The 14,165-nt window shown below is 40.8% G+C and overlaps 1 protein-coding gene and 2 pseudogenes across 6 annotated transcripts in view; 2 read left to right on the top strand and 1 right to left on the bottom strand.

The window, feature by feature from the left end:
- LOC105708894 (putative tripartite motif-containing protein 64B) overlaps nt 1–3,395 on the top strand; it is a 233,499-nt gene extending 230,104 nt beyond the window's left edge. For all 6 annotated transcript variants that reach the window (XM_012440591.3, XM_064382634.1, XM_012440587.3 and 3 more), the window contains 2 exons: nt 1,052–1,149; nt 2,686–3,395. In XM_012440591.3, coding sequence (XP_012296014.2) covers nt 1,052–1,149; nt 2,686–3,179 — 592 coding nt within the window. In that variant the 3' untranslated portion in view covers nt 3,180–3,395. The remainder of the gene's footprint in view (nt 1–1,051; nt 1,150–2,685) is intronic.
- Nucleotides 3,396–4,756: 1,361 nt separating this feature from the next.
- Nucleotides 4,757–8,087, top strand: LOC105708824 (AP-1 complex subunit mu-2-like; annotated as a pseudogene).
- A 2,883-nt stretch (nt 8,088–10,970) lies between these two features.
- Nucleotides 10,971–12,128, bottom strand: LOC105708825 (upstream-binding factor 1-like protein 1; annotated as a pseudogene).
- Nucleotides 12,129–14,165: the final 2,037 nt, after the last annotated feature.

Genomic DNA, 14,165 nt, shown 5'->3' on the forward strand with positions numbered 1-14,165 from the left:
ATTGAGTAGGTTGAGGAGGAAGAAGAGAGAAGACGACGTCTCAGCAGGGGCAGAGGCAGAAGGAAAAGATGTGGAGGAATTTGAGTGGGAGGCAGGAAAGGCAGGCAAACTAGGTGAAACTTACATTGAAAAAATATCCACTTACAGGTAGACCCCCGCATTTCGAACCTTTGTTACTTAATGGTGAACTAAGTGTTTTGAGGATTTAATATTGACCCATGGCTATGTCCCATTTTGGTTTCAAAGGAGACCCTGAGACCTTACACTTCTTTGTCTCAGAAGTTTCCTTCTTATGTGGCTGAATGAAAATATATCTAACAACAGTATGCCATTCTGGATTTTCTTCCACCCACTCACCCTAGTTTTTCCAGCCCTGCCCCAACAAATCTTAATAAGGAATTTACTTGGAGTTATCACAAAGGAGTCTCCTATTCTGGAGAGGTGAGAGGTGAAAAAGAGAGAGAGGTGGGGAAATTCTCAAAGGACAGGAAAGGGAGGGAGGTCTTGTTCCCAGGAACATCAGTGGCCAGGCCCTGCTCCACCACTGCACTCTCCTGTTGTGGGCAGAATCTCAGAGGGGAATGGCTGCCTCAGGACCCTCAGCACCAGGGATGACAGGCTGGAAATAGATTCCTTTGTTTTGCATAAAAGATCAAAGCCTTTAGTGTCAGTGGGCATTCCCTGTTAGACCCTGACTCTATCCTTGGTGACAACAGCAGACTGAGGTCCCAATGGCTTTGGCTGAGTTTTCTGCTCTCAGTAAGATTCCCAGGACATCTGCATACATTGACGTGTCAGGAAGGGCAGAGGGAGGCACTGATCATCATTTTAAATTTGAATCATTATGAGAGAATGGAGAAACTGGACTTTAACACGTTAAATTTAGATAAAAATAACATTGTTATATATTCCCAAGAAGGTTGAATAAAATGTATACCGAATTTACCAAAAAGGTGAGTTCTCAAAAAATATCTTGAATGAAAATCTGAAAAGTTTGTATGACTGTGATTATTCCTGGGCCTGAAAGTGTTACTGAGGTTGTTCTTTGCAGGACAGAGTTGGTACAAATGGAAAAGCCCCAGCCAGTGAACCCAGAACTCACTTCATGGTATGTCACTGGAGTGCTGGACATGCTCAACAACTTCAGAGGTAAGAGCCAGCTGCTCAGCAGTCCAGCCTCAATTTCTGTTTAGTGGGTTCCTTGTTTGAGCCATTTCCCATTTTAGTTTTATTTTTTCTGACATAAAAGAGAATTTATCATATATTACAGAAATAATATTTACTATAAAAATTAGAAAGCTTTGACCAACCAAATAACTAAAATTTCCACAAACAGAACAACTTTACTGATATGAGATACATCTCAGCACAACCAGAAGCTGAGGGTTCTGTGAAAATGGCCCAGACATGTAAGGCAGATATTAGACAGCAGAGGGCTAAAACTAGGGTTAGACTGAATGAAGCAGTGGCTGATCAGTTCATGTAAAATCAGAACATGATTATTATTTTCAGAAACTTCTAAACTGCACATGTATGGATGTCCATCAAAATTTGGATGTTTAAAAATGTAACAGGCAAAGCCAGGCATGGTGGCTCACATCTGTAATCTTAGCACTTTGGTAACCTGAGGCAAGCAGATCACCTTGGGTCAGCGGTTGGAGATCAGCCTTGCTAACATGGCAAAATCTTGTCTCTACTAAAAATACAAAAAATTAGCTGGGCATGGTGTTACATGCCTGTAATCCCAGCTACTCAGGAGGCTGAGGCAGTAGAATCACTTGAACCTTGGAGAGAGATGTTGCAGTGAGCAAAGATTTAAAAAAAAGGCACAGTTTATATTCCATTAAATAAGAGCATCATAGCAGAGTGAAGTCTATTTGTGAATTCTACTGAATACAAACAATACAAGTGGCATTTTCTACTAAATAAAAAAAGAAGGTTGCATATCTCTTGAAACAAATCATGCAAAGCCAGACATTAATGTAAGGTTTGAATGAAGCAACTGAGATTTAAACGAGGCAACTGAGGCCAGTTATTGGAATAAAGAAATTTAATCAGCTCTGGGCGAGGTTCTACGGTCCGACAGGAGGGGCCGCAGAATTCGCACTTCTCTTCTTGGGGCATGGGGTTTTATAGGGAGTGGAGGTAGCTGATTGACTGTGGGGAAACAAAGAGGAGGTAATTTCATTGGATATGAAGGGACCGGGCAGGGACGAGGGGCTGGTCGAGGATGTACGGGGCAAGCTTGCCATAGGGCAGGTCTTTGGCAGGCTTTTTAAAAATTTCGGCAGGTGCAGGGCTGAGATTGGAATGCAGAAACGGGTACGGGGAGCCCGCGTGGAGAGGGCAAATGCTGAGTAATGTGCTCAGAATGGTGACGTAGTTTTCAGGCACGGAGAGAGAGGGGCGTGTCCACTCGGCTCCCAGCGAGGCATCCAGCCTTACAATTAAATCATTGGTTCACACAATTGATGATATGTTTGTTTTTTTGTTTTTCTGTGTGATTTGAAGGACTTTTCTGTGCTGTAGAGGTCCTAATAGCCCTTGATCTTCATAGATGAGAGTGTCCAAAGTCTTTTTGCTCCCTGTATTCTGTTACAGGAGGTATAAATAAAGCAAGCACCTGGGCAGGTAATATCTGACCCCCAGGAAACTTCTTGATCTGGTTTTTGCCTTTTCTTGCAGTGGATGATCCTCTGAGTAAGGAAAGGGTGAGTCACTATATGAACCTTCCTGAGGATGTGAGAAGTGTGATATTTGGAGATGACCATGGTGGTGCACCAGGGGAGTCCCAGAGAGCAGAGAACTTTGCTGTGTGGGGAGCTCAGTCATTCTCCTCCGGCAGGCAATACTGGGAAGTGGATGTAGCCCACTCCCCCAACTGGATTCTGGGAGTCTGTAAAGATTCCAGGACAGCAAACACAAATCACGTTCTTGCTTTTCAGGAAGCATTTTTTCTATTTTCTTCAAAGAGAAACAATCTTTCTACCCTCTCCAACACCTCTACTCCCTTAACTCACTATGTGCAAAGACCTCTGGGTCGAGTTGGAGTGTTTCTGGATTATGAAAGCAGAGTTGTGAGCTTTTATGATGTTTCCAAAGGTTCCCTCATACACAGTTTTTTCCCTTCCTCTTTGTTTTCCCCCTTGATACCTTTCTTTTGTATTGGTTCCCCATGAAAGTCATTATGATTTCTTAGTGAGCTCTCCTCACTAAAAAAACTCCGATCTTGAAACGTCTCATGTGAGACAATAGGACAATGTGTGAGCGTCTCTGACATCATTGCAAACTTGCGAATAATTATTGTCTGGGTATGAATGGGATAACCACATTGAGATTATGTATTTGTTTCTCAAATTTTACTTTAATAAAGACTTGTGAAAAACCATAACTGATTCCTGGATATATTTTATTATTATTATTATTACTTTGTCCTGGACATTTTATATACCCCAAAATGAAACCTCAAACCCTTTAACATTACTCTCTATTCATTGCACCTTCCCCATCCACTCCACTCACAACCACTTTTGAACTTTAGATCCCTGTAGACTTGTGTATTGTAGACACTTTATGCAAAGCAAATAATAAAAAATATGGTCTGGATCATCAGTTACTAAAAATTGCTGACTTTGTGTATGTAAATATTTTGTAAATATGTAAGATATATTTGTTATAAGAGTGAACTGAATTGTCTTACTGGCATATACACTCAATGATAGCTCTTGGTTTCGATGGCCCTTGCATGCATTTCCAAATAATATCGTAAAATATAAATTTAGACTGGAAATGCTTTGAGTAAGTTTGTGTTTTGATGTAAATTTTTAACTACACAAATTTTTTTTTGCTTCTAGCATAGATTATTTTATTGTTTTGAGACAGACTCCTTCTGTCCCCCAGGCTGGAAGCACAGATGCCTGATCCAGGCTTAGTGCAACCTCTGCCTCCTGGGTTCAAGTGATTCTCAGCCTCCTGAGTTGCCAGGATTACAGGCCTGTGCCACTGCACCCACCTAATTTTTGCATTTTTAGTCAAGAAACAGAATTTCATCATGTTGGCCAGGCTGGCCTCAAACTCCTGACCTCAAGTGACTTGCCTGCCTAGGCCTCTGAAAGTGCTGGTATTTCAAGTATGAACCACTGAGCCTGGCTGATTCTTATCTTTAATATTATAAATGCTAGGTTCAGACAAACCACTTATTTATAAAAATTATTTACTCTCATCTACGTTTTCTTCAATGTTGACTTCAAATTGGGAGTCTTGGTCATAAAAGATCAGTAATTGTGCCTTGTCATTCATGATGAAAGTTGCTCCATCCCTACTATGAGCCATTCTTTGCAAAGAATAAACAGCTTGTGAGTCAGATCTGGAGTTAATGAAACCTTCAGATTCCTTAAGCAAGTAGGCAGAGATGCTATGTTTAAACTGTCTGAAACCATCCTTGCCTCTATGCTATTTCCCTCTTGTCTGAAAGCTAACTCATACGACTCTAAAAATAGTTTACTCCTACTTTTTCTGAAGAGTCTGCAGATAGGTAAAGCTTTACTGTTTTTGATGAATTTCCCTTTTCTTAAAGATCTCTGTGAAAACCATCTTTTAAAACTTCTTGCTTCAATGTAATTTTAGAAACAACAAGGAACCAAAGCCAGAGGTGGTGGCGAAGGCTACAGCCAAACTGGAGGGTCTCTGCAGCATAGGAGGCAGGAGGCTCGGAAGAAAGCCAGGCAGGAAACGTCAAATGCTCCGGAGACTATGCATGCACTTTGCGCTTCTCTTGAAGCCCAATGCCAGCGGTGATTCCAGCACATCTGTGGTTCTTCAGTCTTGTGGTCTCTGGATCCCTCAGTCCCCTATTGCAAAAGTTCCAGAATCTGTTTTCATTTGGATGGAAAAGGGGGTCAGAAAATTAAAACTTTACCAACTTAGCGCAGAGCAAGCTCAGATGGTGTGGTCAGTTATTGAGATTAGCTGTGGATACAGAAAATTGCCCTTGGAAAATAGTGGTATTTATTGTGAATTTCTGGAAGACCATATTGAACCAAGGTCATACATCTCAGGTTAAACATTTGTAAATAGATTATTTTACAGGACTGTCCCTGAAAAGTGAAACTTTGAAGAAAAGGAGGGATGAAGGGAGAAGAGAATGTGAGCTGGCATGCAGGACGGATTAAAAAATAATAAAAACAAAAGCAAAAACTACGGATTCCAAGACAAAGTGGCTTAGGTATTTGATATGTAGCAGGGGTGGAGGGGTAGGGGGATTGGGGAGGGGAAGGCAGAGAAAAATAGCAAAGCGACATTTACTTTGGAGTTTGAAGAAACTGGTGGGTCTTGCTTTCAATATGTCAAGGGTGTGACTTCTGAACGTGTGAGTAACAACAACCTCAATAAATCTGTGTGCTAATTAAAAATGTGTAAACGAGGAATGCCTCTAAACTGGATCTCAGGGTGTTTAGCAGTTTCCATGAGCTGTGTGTAACAGACCGGAACAAACAAATTGCAGAGTTAGCTTCTCCGCAGGCATCATGGCTTCTTCGCCTTGAATGTTTAGTTATGCTCTTTGCTATGTGTGGACTTCACTTTCACTTCCAATACCTCCGTTTTGAATTAATACTTGCTTATCAAGGACAAAGTTTGATTTAGTTGACTTTCAGAAATATTTTTACATTAAAAAAATTGTACTGCATTTTCTGTCAATTGCATGGCATTAAAGAATCTCCTATTTTGTACAAATATATAGTGTGTATATATGTATACACATACATGTATGTATATACAAACACATACATATGCACACACACAATCAACGACACTATTTTTAAAAATATCTGGCACTTGGGTCAAAGTTGGGACCAAGTTCTAAAAGGCTGCAGGACTTTGTGCATTGCAGAGACATGTCATTAATTGAATTTTTATTTATTGAATGTAATATATCTTGTTATATAATATGCATTTCTTTTTTAATTTTTTTTATGTATATAATATGCATTTCTTAAGGGTTTTTATTGGAATTAAATAAAGGAGAAATATGGATGATAAGAGAAATAAAGGAGAAAAAAATGTGAAAATCAACCTAAAATTTTCTGTAAATCTGTGAGACAGGTACTTTATAAGCATTAAGTGTAACCTTTACCTATATGTAATCTCACTGTAATTTTTTGTTTGGTTTTGTTTGAGATGGAGTCTCGCTTTATCACCCAGGCTGGCCTACAGTGGCATTATCTGGGCTCATTGCATCCTCTGTGTCCCAGGTTCAAGCAATTCTCCTGACTCAGCCTCTTGAGTAGCTGGGATTACAGGCAAGTGCCACTACACCTAGGTAATTTTTGTATTTTTAGTAGAGATGGGGTTTACCATTCTGGGCAAGCCCTTCCCAACATGGTGCTGGGATTATAGGCATGAGCCAGCATGCCTGGCCTAATCTCACTGTAACTTTACTCCCAGTTTGTGAATGTATAGATGAGGTAACCGAAAAGCAAAGAGATCATTATTTTAACCAATGATATTTTATTATCATAACAAACTCAATAGTTTAGTTTATATTTGCCAGTACTTGTGCTTTTTAAACCAAATAATGCCACCTTTAACTCTGAGTGTCATGAAGTCAAGAAATGAACCTTTCTTCTCTTTATCCCACACAAGGAAGGCAAGATTTAAAAAACAGTAGGTGCTGAATAAATTTAAGAACACCGCAGGAAGCGGCGCCACAGTCACCTCCTGGTGCTCCCTCCAGGCCTCCTAGGTCCCGCAGCCGCCACCGTGTCCGCCTTGGCTGTCTTCATTCTCGACATCAAGGGCAAGTCCCTGATCAGCTGCAATTACAAAGGCGATGTGCCCTTGAGCAAGATGGAGCACTTCATGCCTCTGCTGGTACAGAGGGAGGACGAAGGCACCCTGACTCCACTGCTGAGCTACGGTGAGGTCCACTTTCTATGGATCAAACACAGCAGCCTCTACTTGGTGGCTGCCACATTGAAGAACACCAATGCCTCCCTGGTGTACACCTTCCTGTATAAGACAATAGAGGTGTTCTGTGAATACTTCAAGGAGCTGGAGGAGGAGAGCATTTGGGACAACTTTGTCATCATCTGCGAGTTGCTGGATGAGCTGATGGACTTTGCTTCCCACAGAGCACTGACAGCAAGATCCTGCAGGAGTGCATCAGTCAGCAGAGCAACAAGCTGGAGATGGGAAACGGGGTGCCACCCACTGTCACCAACACCGTGTCCTGGCACTCTGAGGGTATCAAGTATAAGAACAAGGTCTTCATTGATGTCATAGAGTTGTCAACTTGCTGGTCAATGCCAATGGCAGCGCCCTGCTGAGTAAGATTGTGGGTACATCAAGTTCAAGGTGATTCTGTTGGGAATGCCAGAGCTTTGGCTGGGCCTCAATGACTGTGTGCTCTTTGAGCTCACTGGCCTTTCAGGGAGCAAGAACAAATCGATAGAGCTGGAGGATGTAAAATTTCACCAGTGTGTGCAGCTCTCATGCTTTGACAATGACTGCACCATCTCCTTCATCCCGCCTGATGGTGACTTTAAGCTCATGTCCTACCCCCTCAGCACCCAGGTGAAGCTACTGATCTGGATTGGGTCTATCATTGAGAAGTTCTCCCAGAGTCACATGGAGATCATGGTCAAGGCCAAGGGGCAGTTTAAGAAACAGCCAGTGGCCACCGGTGTGGAGATATCTGTGACTGTGCCCAGCGATGCCGACTCCCCCAGACTCAAGACCAGTGTGGGCAGCACCAAGTGTGTGCCAGAGAAAAACGTCATGATTTGGAGTATTAAGTCTTTCCCGGGGGCAAGGAGTACTCGATGCGAGCCCACTTTGGCCTCCCCAGCATGGAGAAGGAGGAGCTGGAGGGCCTGCCCCCAATCGGGGTCCAGTTTGAGATCCCCTACTTCACATTCTCTGGGATCCAGGTCCGATACATGAAGATCATTGAGAAAAGTGGTTACCAGACCCTGCCCTGGGTTCACTACATCACCCAGAGTGGTGATACCAACTTCATACCAGCTAGAAGGGAGAAGAGAAGGGGGCTTGAACAGGAGGCTTTCCCACAGCCCTGTTGCAGATTTTAGGAGGGAAGGTGTGGGCTTTGCATGTCTGTGTAAGTGCAGGCCTGGACTTCGCAGTTTTTTGCTCCCAGCACCGGCCCCTCCCTCCCCTCTTCCTTACTCCATAGGCTGGGAGAGAAACTCTCTCTGCTTCCCTTGCCCTTGGAGCTTTCCCCGTCCCCCTGATTTTATATGAAGAAATAGAAAAGGAGCTTGAGGTCCCCCTCGCAAGTGCCTTTTTGCAATGAGCTGCCTTAGCGGGTATTGTGGGTCCCTCCTCCTTCACAGCTGCTGAGCCCAGAGGCCCCACTGGCCCTCCCTCTGAATTTTAGGATGTCATTAAAGAGATGAATAAAAAAAAAGACATTATACTTAAATTCACAAGCAAAGAAAGCCCCAACTGAATTTGTACATCTCACCATCTAACCTGGGCTATAGGCCTCACTACCACTTAGTGGCAAATGGGACTTACAGTAACTTCTGAACTGGAAGCAAAAAGAATCAGATCCTTAAAGTTAATTTTGCAAACTTGATGTTAAGAAGAGAAAGAAGGCACAAAATATGCAAACACATTTTCTAAATAGATTCAACCCATCAGCCATCTAAAATTCATGTAAAAATACCTAAATCCCCAGAATCTATAAGAAAATGGAAGTGTGATGGTACATTTTATGTTTCATCCTGAATTGGTCTCTGTAAAGTAGGTTTCCCTCCCCAGTAGTTCCTAAATAGAACAAAGGACAGATGATAGAGGAGATTGAACATTTTGTTCCCGCCTCACTTCTTAAGCTAGTACATCTCATCTTCTCCTACCCTTGAACTGCGGTTTACACCACTGGCTGCCCTGGTTCCCCTCAGACCTAGATTGTATTACACCTCTGGCTTTCCACACTTGATCTTAGCCAAAAGGCTGAGAAGCGATACCTCTGACTTTCCTAAGTGTCCAGCTTGCAGATTGCAGATCATGGTATTTTTTGCCTCCACAATTATGTGAGCCAATTTTTCGTAGTAAAATTAGTCTTTCTGGTTGGGCAGATCACTTGAGGTCAGGAGTTCAAGACCAGCCTGGCCAACATGGTGAACCCATGTCTCTACTAAAAACACAAAAATTAATCAGGAGTGGTGGTGGGTGCCTGTAATTCCAGCTACTTAGGAGGCTGAGGCAGGAGAATTGCTTGAATCTGGGAGGCAGGTATTGCAGTGAGATCAGATTGTGCCATTGCACCGCAGCCTGGATGACAAGACACTGTGTGTGTGTCTCTCTCTCCTCTCTGTATTATTCTATCTCTTGCTGTCACTCTGTTTCTCTCTCTATGTTGGTGATACCATTTCTCTGGAGGACGATAACTAATACACTAAGGAAAAATTATATTAATACATGATAAAATAAATTTGTTAAAAATTGATACACCTTATAAATTAAAACCAAATAATAATAAAAGTAAATATTTTCTTATTTTTATACTTAATTTCAAATGTACATATCAGCATAATTTTCATAACTTGAAATTCTGTAAGAATTAGGTTGAAAGTCAGAAGAAGCAAGCCAAAAACATTGTTATTGCTTAACATTCTCCTGAATATTTTAATCCAACACATTTAGAAATTAGAGGTATAAAATGGTAAATATTTTCATTATTCTCTGAAGCTTATTATTTACCAAGAAAAAGCTAATAAATAAAAATTTACTAAGATACCTAGAGAAAAACACTCAATAGTCATTGATTTTCATATAAAAACAATACAAACACTTCTGTGATATCACTATTCATGAGAACAAAATATGAAAATATCCAGAAATATTTAAGGAACAAAGATGCACTGAGAAGGCACTAACCTTAGGTAGATTTTCAAACATATTAGTTAACAAAAAATCTAAAACAATGTGATATTGGTGCAAGAATTCATAGATAGAGCAGAGAATGAAACAGTATCGTGAACTTATCTATGTCTGTCTTTCTGTGCATCTTTCTATGAATCCTGAGTGCTAAAGCTGAGATTCACTCGCACCTGAAGCAGCAGGAAAAATTTGGAACTTCAAGAATAAATGCAGATAGCACTTAGAGAAGCTGTACCCAATGTCCTAAGCAAGGGATTCTGTGGAGGAGCTCATTCAGATGAAATAGGTAAGTTTATATATATATGGAAATGAGCAAGAAAAATCTCAAATCTAAGAGTCAGATATATGTATAGAAATATTGCTGCCTACTGCCAGGCACGGGAATGGCCAACTCCTTACTCACTTCAGGGAGTGGAGAAGAGAGATACCAAGAGTGCCACAATTTTCTTAAGACAACTATCTTACCTTTCATTAAAAATTCCTGATGCCAGATTTAGTGCAGGAGTTCTGGAAAACGTGCCCACAGGGACAGTCAGTGTCTCAGCCTCATGGGTGTCCCCTTACTTCCTTTGGCAGGAGGAAAATGAGTAAAGCAAAGCTTCTTGCTTCAGAAATATTCAGTCTAATACAGTGTGTACCCTACAGCCTAATCATCGCTTCATTCCAGAAGCTTTAACTGCATAAAATTCCTTGGGAAAAGATGCTGTTTGTTTTTTGACTTTTAAGGATAAGGCCAGTATTGACTCAAATATATTTATTCTCCCCAAAGAGCCCCTCCCAGGTTTGTGATCCTGATGTAAGAGAGTGCTGCACCAAGTTGCTTCTTCCCAACTTTGTATAAAGGAGGAGAGTGGGAAAGGAGGAAAAGGAAAAATAAGGAAATAAGAAGAGGCAGGAGAAGAGTCCCTTCTCTTTGACATGGATGGTATGAATGGGCTTTTGCTGAGAAACTGTCTGACCCTGGAGTCTGAGTCAGGTAGAGTCTGAGTCAGACAGAGTCTGAGCCAGGTGGATTCCCAGTTCGAAGTCCTCTGAGGTAGCTGTGCTAGACCCGCTGCCCTCAGACATCAACTTCTATCTTTTTCACCTGCAGTCTGAAGGGTATTGCTTTCATCCTCTTCCCCATCTTTCTTCCTCTTCTCTCCTGGTTCATGGAGAGGTGACAATTTATTCAAATAGTCTGTGATGAATCTTTTCCTGCAGCCTGGAGCCCCTGCGTCTCTTCAAACCCTTCTTGCAGACCCTTTGCAGAAGAGGACTGCAGATCTGTTTGTCTAAATGTGGGATCTGGGCATCCTGTCATGGCCTTATTCTTACCCTTAGCATAGGTTGATTCTTTGTATGCAGCGTATATTTCAGGTGACAAAGTCTTGAGCCAGAGATCCAACTTCACGTTGTATTACTTCTGCAGCTCCTCAGCCTGGCTCTTATAATGATCCTTCCGGCTCTGCGGGATGTGCTGCCAGCATCTACCATGAGCTCCTTCAGGGACGATGTTACAGTTCCCTACTTGACCAGGAATCTTGGTGAAACTCGTGGTATCCATTCATGGTTGGTTTCTTAGGCTCTCCATGAAATTTTATCATCTGGAACAATTAATCCATTTTTGGAAGAGACCTCACTTCTTCCATATTTTTCTGAACCTTCTTTTGCGCTTTGGTTTGAATCCCCTTGGAGACCTCAGATTTCTTGGACTTCTGGTCTAAATCAGGGTGTTCTTCCCTGAATTGAGCAAGTTTTTTCTCAAATTCTTGCTTTTCCTTCTGGAAATCCTGAATATATTTCTGTTTCATCTGCTCTGGGAGGTCCTTGCATGTCTTTGCCAGGATTTTGGTCAGTTCCTGGTTTCTCATCCCAGGGTGCATGTGGGAGTACTGGGGCCAATTCCCCCTGAAGAAGCGTTTATGATCAGTAAGGGGTCTTTTTGGGAAGTCTGGATGTTTCCTGTCTTTTTGGCTTTTGTTTGTATTTGTAACACATTTCCTAGCTTCCAGGACTACTTGTTTCAAAGTGCCAAATATCTCCAAATTGCAAGAACTCTCTAACCATTTGAGTCTGCACATTTCACCAAAGTTTTTAAAAGCTACCTTTCCCCAGTCCAGGTGTGACTGAGTTGTGCTGAACTTGCGGTTGTCATTGGATGGGAGATTAGTCTCCATGCATTCCAATAACCTCAAGATGTCTTCGTTGGACCAGTGGCCATGGCTCTGAGGCAATGCCATTGTGATGTCTTAGGCTTACTTATAAGATCCCAGGTATGTAGACACCTGAGCAAGAACACAGAGTTCTTTATATTTAAGACTCAGTGGATCATTTATTTCTGGAAGTCTTGTAGCATGTGTGATTCTGTATTTCTGAGCAGAAAAAAAAGAAAAGTTACTTTCCTTCATTGGGATTAATGAAAAAATATTACACCCTCTTGGCTATGTATTTCTCATATAATTAATGTACCCTCAACAATATAAATAAGACATTGCCCATTTATGAATTAAAATTTGCCGGTCTTTCATATGCTGCATTTGCAATATTCCGTATCTCCACACTGCACTCCATCCTGCTTTCTGCCAGATGTCACATGAACCTATCTTAAATTGAGTTGCATAACACAAACACCAGACCACTCACTCAAGAAGCTTAATGCAACAGAAAAGCTCTGAACACAGAGTGAAAAGTTAAAGTGGAAGGAGAAATGCCTAAAAGGGAAAGGGCGTTCATTCTATAGTGCCCTGAGGATGGCCATTTTCTAAGCACAGCCCAGGTATCCTGGCTAAAAACGCAGATGAGAAGTTTAAGATACAATAGAACAAGCTCAAGAGCTCCTCTAGACAAGCATCCAGCTGTTGCCTTTTATGAGGGAATGTGAACCTGTGATAAAAGACTGAATTATAGATTCTTCTGGACCCATTCATGGGAGTGAATGCTTTCTAGTGAACCATACTGCTTCTCCTTTTAAATATCAAGGATTTAATGAGAATTGTAAAATATTTCAATTTATTTGGTTAACTGTTCATCATATTTAAGCCTTAGTGAAAGTTTGGCTTCCTCCAGAAAGTCCCTCCAAAATACCTGGCATTTTCCATTATAAAACTTAAAAACATGGCAGATCTGATAACCACTGCTTTTTTTTTCTTTTCTCTTTCTTTCTTTTTTTTTTTTTTACTAATTTTGTCTTGCATAAAGTAATTCCTTCAGTACATGATTTCTTGACTTATTCTTATTCTCCAAATTTTCTTTAGTCTTTCACTAGTCTTTGTAGGAAACTCTTCTATTCTAAAACTAAGCCTCACATAAGTAAAATTGCATACAAATACATACAACATTAAGTAAAACCAGATCTTAAATACAGTTCCAGGTTTTAGTGAGCTATGATTGCACCACTGCATGCTAGCCTGGTAACAGAATGAGACTCTGTCTCTTTTTTTTTTTTTTTAAATTTCTTTGAAACTGTGGTTTGTAGAGACTGTCTCTTACAAAAAAAAGAAAGATGAGATAATGTGGCAATACTATAAACATATTTAAATCAGCCCTACAGAGATAGATAAACAGAATTTAGCTATTTGGGAAAATTTGTAAATTAGTAATTTTATTCTTATTCTTGTTTTATTTATTTATTTACTTAACAAAATTTAATATTCTAGTATGTTCCACAACTTGTGATACACATCTCAAGTGATTAAAGTCATTGAGATGTGCTGATTAATATGTAATCTAATTCAGCCTCAAGTCTTCTTGAAGTCATGAGATAGTGATGTTCTCCCCATATACAGATGAGAAAAGACACAGCTAGGGTTACGTACCGAGTTAATGACAACACCTGTATTATACCACGTACATGACTTATGCTTATTAATTTATTTAGCATTTGCAATGGATCTTTTTTCTACTAATCTTTTCCAGGATCTGTTTTGCTTCATATGAGTGAGCCCCAACCCTGATAATAGCACAATGTTGTTTCCTAGTTGGAGTGACAACACTGTTACAAGAAGATTTGCTTATAGTAGCAAAGCCTGATGATGATTTTCTCCCACTTGTTTTGTGAGTAGATTCAACATTCCCCACAGTAATTCTTTTTGTTTGTAGGGACAGAGGCATAGCTGGTACTTCAGGAAATCTGCATTCTGCATTAGTTACATTACAGTTTGTGATGTTTGTAATTGAAGAAAATAGCAACATGTTGGCTGTTTTTCTGTTTTCCCTCAGGCACACACTGATAAGGGATAGAGACTCCTTAGCTGCCTCTTATGTTTGTGCTGTTTCCTTAC

The sequence above is a fragment of the Aotus nancymaae genome, unplaced genomic scaffold (assembly GCF_030222135.1).
Source record: "Aotus nancymaae isolate 86718 unplaced genomic scaffold, 86718_ANA_hifiasm-v0.15.2.pri h1tg000029l, whole genome shotgun sequence".
NCBI lineage: Eukaryota > Metazoa > Chordata > Mammalia > Primates > Aotidae > Aotus > Aotus nancymaae.